The sequence below is a fragment of the Macadamia integrifolia genome, unplaced genomic scaffold, assembly GCF_013358625.1.
Source record: "Macadamia integrifolia cultivar HAES 741 unplaced genomic scaffold, SCU_Mint_v3 scaffold3054, whole genome shotgun sequence".
Classification (NCBI taxonomy): domain Eukaryota; kingdom Viridiplantae; phylum Streptophyta; class Magnoliopsida; order Proteales; family Proteaceae; genus Macadamia; species Macadamia integrifolia.
The window spans coordinates 22,431-28,273 of NW_024869165.1; the positions used below are offsets into that span (position 1 = coordinate 22,431).

Here is a 5,843-nt window from a genome sequence, read left to right on the forward strand (position 1 = left end):
TCTTTTTCACGAGGGGGTTGTGATAGGCACGAATCGAAGGAACCATTGAAGTTTGACCGTAAAAATGAATTTTGGAAGAATCCATAGCTTCTTCTATCTGAAGAAATGATTCGTCGAAATAATGAGTCACCCCTTCTGTTGATATGGACACATCTGAGATTACCAAATGCTCGGGAGTTCTTCTATTCAATCCCTTCTTCTTGTTGCTGGATATCTCATTTGTACACATCTTCTCATTGTTTCCCGAGCCTCTAGAAAAACCGAGTTGAGCCGAGATATTGGGCTGGTCGAGATAATGTCACATTTGTGTATCGCCTCTCATCTCATCTTGCCATTTCCAAATACTGAGTTAATAACTTGCTGAACCGTGGGGGTATTGTAGAATTTTTGTGAGTGATGTGCTATGTTGATTAGATGAATGAACAAATGAGTTGATCCGTCCTATGTTTGCGAGTGGGAGATATTAACAGTAATCAGATATTGACCCGATTCATGTGGTATCGAATTTTTTATTAATTTTATGTTTTTGGGTATTCTTTTGTCTCACTTTTTCCAAAACAAATTTGTGGAAGATGGACAAAATCTGTAGCCCATGGTTTGTCCATCATCTGCGCGCTATCAGTAAAATGACCTCATCTCACTCATTCGATGTCAGAATGACTTGATTCTGATGGTGTGGGAAAGAAGGTTTGAAGTTCTATGACTTTAATATTTGATTTTTACTCAAGAAGTGATGATTCTTCGCTATTTGCACTACTAAGATTTTGGTCGGGAGGATATAATTCGCATCTTGTGGTTCGTCCATCATCTCTGCACGGTCAGGAGCAAATTATATCTCATTCATTTGGTGACAAAATGACTTGATTGCGATGGTATTGCGAAGGATTGAAGCTCTAATTTTCATGTTTTGAGTTTTAACCTAGGAGATGAGTAAGTTCTTGAAAAATGTCACACATTGCTATATGTGCAGACATATTTTTCTGCTTAAGGTTGAAGCAAGCTTCAAGTTCCTTCAAGAATGAGATATTCCTATTTAATTTAGGACAGTCAATATTGCTTGTAAATGAGATTCCTAATTGATGTAGGAAAGGTTAAGATTACTTCCTTGCTAAGTAGTTTCTAATTTTGTTTGAGATTTTTCAACAAGCAAAGTTCTGATTTTGAAGTTAGATTTATTTGCTTGTGCTCGAAATAGGAAAGTAAATATTTGATTAGGATTCCTAATACAGAGAGTTGGATTTGGATTCTAATTGGGCATTGGTTATCTATTTGGTAAAAATTGGTTGGGCAATTAATTTTTTAATGGGTTTTAGTTTTTAATATTTAAAGGGTATTTGGCATAAATAAGTACCAAAGCTGGTTCAGTATCAATTCCAGACCAGGTGGTCAAAACAGACCAGTTTCGACGGTGATACGTGAATTTACATAGGTGGTTTAACCAGGTTCTGGTTGAAACATTGAAAATAAGGTCAAAACATGCGAAACACATGTAATTTTTGTTGAAATGGCTTGAAACCTGGTCGAAACCAGGTACAAATCCAATTCGACCCCTCACCTCGTCTTGGCGTAGCTTGATACTGCGAAATAGAAACTTGAAGTTTCAACCGAGATTAAGAACGATGATAGGTAGAATAGATAGTTGAAATGCACATTTTTGATGAGTCAGTGGTAGGATAATTTTAGCATCTATGTTGGTAGAAAGTTTGCTAGTCATCTTCCAACTCATTTAGTGTCTAGGAAATCGGAGGTCCACCTTGGATGGTTCTGTTTATAAAGTAAGGATATCCTGTTAAAGGTATCTTTCAATGAATTTTAGCACCATAGCAATGCTCGGTCGGTATTTAGGTTTGGCTGTATGAATCTTCTTCTTAGGCTGTTTTGTCTAGGGCCATGTCTTATTGCGGATGTTCTGATTAATTCTATTTTTATCTTTGCTAGCTGTTTCCTGATCCTCTTAGAGCCTATAATCTGCATTTAGCGGTTTCCCCTTAGTTTTCCCCTTGTCTTTATTGCACGTGGTCAAACCATTGACTTAGTTATTAATCTTGGGAGGTCGTAGTCCTTCACATATTTCACATTCTGATATTATTTTATCAACATAGTTGTTTAATTTGTTCGCTGCATTAACCTTATCTTGGGTAATCTTCCCATGTACCTCTCCAGTTGCATAACAATTCATGGCTATTTCTTTACTAATGTTGACCTCTCTTTCCATGATCTTCATGCACTGGTAGGATTGGACGACTGAGCTCATATCTGCTTATGCTTCTTATCTATGATATATGGTCAATGCATATGAAACTTGATAATTGCACAAAAATAATGGAATTGTTGCTTTTAATTTTTAAACATATCCTACTGATTATTTTTTTACCCACGATAAATAATAATTTATAGGACCTTAAATTCCCAATAAGTTGCATGGTGGAGTTGAACTTCTTCGTAAGCTGTCCTATTATGCACACGTGCCAGGTTATATGATCAGACTAAGCAGATTTTTATGCAATTAGTTGCTTGCATTTCCCTGAATTTTCTGGAGAACAGTCTGTCTAAATTTCTGTTTCTTTCATTCTTTAGATTGCCATGCAAATTTGGCTTCCTTGCCTTTTGGATCTGGAATTTTGCCATTTATGAAACAAGTTATGCAGCATTGGGTTCTCGACATTGTTCATTAACTTCTGAATGGTTTTGCTGTTTACCTGCTTTTGTTCAGCCTGGTTTTGGATACCAGCAGCAACTTGTTCCTGGGATGAGGCCTGGTGGTGCTCCCATGGCAAATTTCTTTGTTCCAATGGTTCAGCAAGGTCAGCAGGGTCAACGGCCAGGGGGTAGACGTGCAGGGGCAGGACCAGTGCAACAAAACCAACAGCCAGTGCCTCCAATGCAACAGCAGGTATAGGTGATGCAGTTTATCTTTGTTTTCTCTCTTTAATTCCACAAATGTATTTCAACAACAACCACAACCTTATTCCACAAATGTATTATTATTTTTATTGTTTTGATGGCAGATGCTTCCAAGGGGAGGACGCATGTATCGGTACCCACCAGGACGTAACATGCCTGACATGCCCATGCCTGGGGTTCCTGGTGGCATGCTTTCTATGCCATATGACATGGGCGGCATGCCATTGAGAGATGCTGCAATACCACAGCCTATTCCTATTAGTGCTTTGGCTTCTGCCCTGGCAAATGCAACACCTGAACAACAGAGGACGGTATGGTTTTGCTTTTCTGTTTGAGCAGTCGAACTTAAAATTAGATATAGGAGAAATTTTTCTACACCATGGGTGAAGAAAAAGTACACCCATCTAGGGTTGTAAATGTTCTGTCTCCTATAGTACGATAATACTCCTGTACTGCCCCCTGATACCCAATGCACACCATATGAACCCCTCAGAATCCCTTGACCCACAGATTAACACATGAATGCTAATATTCTTATTTTATGTTTGTATAGATGCTGGGGGAAAGTCTGTACCCGCTAGTTGATCAGCTTGAGCATGAAATGGCGGCTAAAGTGACAGGAATGCTGCTGGAGATGGACCAGACAGAGGTCTTGCATTTGCTCGAGTCACCAGACGCTTTGAAAGCGAAGGTTGCGGAGGCCATGGAGGTTCTGAGGAATGTTCAGCAGCAGGCAAGCAGTCCAACTGACCAACTGGCCTCATTGTCGCTTGGTGACAACCTTGTTCCTTGAATGAGTGTTTGACATACAGTTTGATTACTGGTGCTGGATTTTAAATAAACTATTTCTAGGGTGTTTATGATACACTGTTGATTTACTTTGATCTGGAGATAACTGGATTTGTGTTTTGCTACAATTTCATTTGGGGAATTCGTTACCTAATCTTCTTCATAATTCCTTGCTTCAATAACCGTTTTTAGAATTAATCCTCTTTATAGGGATCTCTGCTTGATTGTTGATGTATGAGAATGATCTTTTGTTCCCTATAGTAATTTTTTTTTTTTTTGGGGGCTAACGATGGGTATCTAGGTCTTCGGCTTGACTAGTCCTGTGGGCCTGGATTGGGTTATATCAGGGTTGAATGAGAACCATTCAACATGCACTGAAAGCAGTGAAAGAACTACACCCCCATGTGAGGCCTTAAGGAGATAAGAGGAGTGGAACTCAGAACCACATGTTTCATGAGGCGAAGATGCCTTGCCAACTCGGCTACCTCGTATAAAGTAGATATCTCTGATCTTGTGGGGTATAATTCTATTTATAATATATCTGTATTGTCAACACCACAATTATTAGAAATTTTTATTTGGTATACAGAATCATACCCCACACGATTATTAGATTTTTTGGAAATTCAATCTATTTTTTAATAATACATGCATGAAAAAAAAGAAAATTCCAAACTAACAATAATGCGTTAGCAATCAGAGCTGGTTCATGTTTAGATTAACAAGACAGTTTGTCCATAACCAATACTTAGAAAGTCTTGTTGACGGTTTGTTGAAATGCTTAATGAAGTCCAAAGATGCAAATTTTGAACAAGCTTACAATCTTCCTTCTCTCTCGACTATTCATGGGTTGACAGTGGACACTATTTTGGTCATTTTCGTAATACCAATATTTGTGGTGTTGTAAATCTGTTAAAATAAATATTGGGTGATAATTCATTAGCTGAGACATATTTTTGGTTAAGGACAATGTTTTAGTTTTTCTTCACCAGTGCTGAACGATGGGATGGTCTAGATGTTATCTTCCTCTCTCTCCACCTCTCCTCTTCCTATTGTCTAGGGTGATAATGGGTCATCGTGAATGGATTTCCCATGGCCATGGAAAATTCCATCTTTTGGTTGATCTGACAAGGACCCAGTTTTTATGCGGGGACATGTATATACACATGGTCAAGCCTTACAATTGTTGGATTGGGATGGAGAGGCAGAAGTGTAATTACATATCCCCCTCTCCCTCATCTAATGAGTGAAGGTACAACCGTGCATAAAATCTTTTGCCATCGGATAGTTTTCTTTTCCATTTTTTAGGTGGAGGGCTGAGATACAATTTGGGTTTATTATAATTCAAGATATTTTTTTTCGAATCTCACGGAATTGGCATCAAAGATCGGATAGAAATCCTCTGTGGGAAGCAATCTTTGCGGAGGTTGGCAGAGAGCATCTGCGATGTTGACATGTGGATGGTCAGATCGTCATTCTGCTGGGAGATGGTACCCTCTTCGGTTCTGAAATTCGGATTTTGCAAAAGTCGGTTCATCTTCGACCAAAACCAACCCTAGGTTTCTGTTTCCCCCTCTTCTTTTCCTTCCTTCCTCTCTTCTTTTGATGGGCACCGGTTGGTGGTGCCCCATCAGTGGGTGGTCACCGGTTGGTAAAACAATTGCTTAGGATCATTTATCCACCGGTGGATGGTCATCGGAAGATGGGTCTCACCGGCGGATGGGACAGACACTCACATTCTGAGCTTTATGGTCACCTGTTGGTCCCTCCGGTGGATGGGCTGGGTGGTCATCATCGGTGGGACCCCGAGAGTGAGGTCTTTTCCCGGATCCCATCCTCAATGTATATTGCTTCTATTGTGGTCCCAACCATGGTGAATTCTACCATCTTTTTAGGTGGGATCAACCAAATGCCTAATTACCCATTTAGGTGGTTTCAACACCCTTTAGGTCTATGGACTTTTCTTAGGGCTGCATGTAGTGAAATCTTACATACTTGGGTTGATCAACGAGTAGGAAACATGCTCCCAAGAGTCGGGTTCCATTTGTACACCAAAACCCAATCTGTAACCTAGGCCTTACTAGGTAATTAATCCTTTAGAATGGTTGCATGCTTTCATGCTAGATAAGGTGAAATTGAAACATACACGC

General features: G+C 39.6%; 1 protein-coding gene across 1 annotated transcript; it reads left to right on the top strand.

The window, feature by feature from the left end:
• Nucleotides 1-2,485: 2,485 nt before the first annotated feature.
• LOC122067672 (polyadenylate-binding protein 8-like) lies at nt 2,486-3,859 on the top strand. Its single transcript, XM_042631518.1, has 3 exons — nt 2,486-2,893; nt 3,009-3,215; nt 3,458-3,859. Exons 1-3 carry the CDS (start codon nt 2,501-2,503, stop codon nt 3,695-3,697), a joined length of 840 nt encoding a protein of 279 aa, XP_042487452.1. The 5' UTR covers nt 2,486-2,500; the 3' UTR covers nt 3,698-3,859.
• The last annotated feature ends 1,984 nt before the right edge of the window (nt 3,860-5,843 follow it).

Bases quoted from the DNA above. Each gene is read 5' to 3' on its own strand.
- LOC122067672 (XM_042631518.1), top strand. From the start codon at position 2,501: ATGCAATTAGTTGCTTGCATTTCCCTGAATTTTCTGGAGAACAGTCTG. The intron at 2,894-3,008 runs GTATAGGTGATG...TTTTGATGGCAG, and splicing joins TGCCTCCAATGCAACAGCAG to ATGCTTCCAAGGGGAGGACG. The intron at 3,216-3,457 runs GTATGGTTTTGC...ATGTTTGTATAG, and splicing joins CACCTGAACAACAGAGGACG to ATGCTGGGGGAAAGTCTGTA.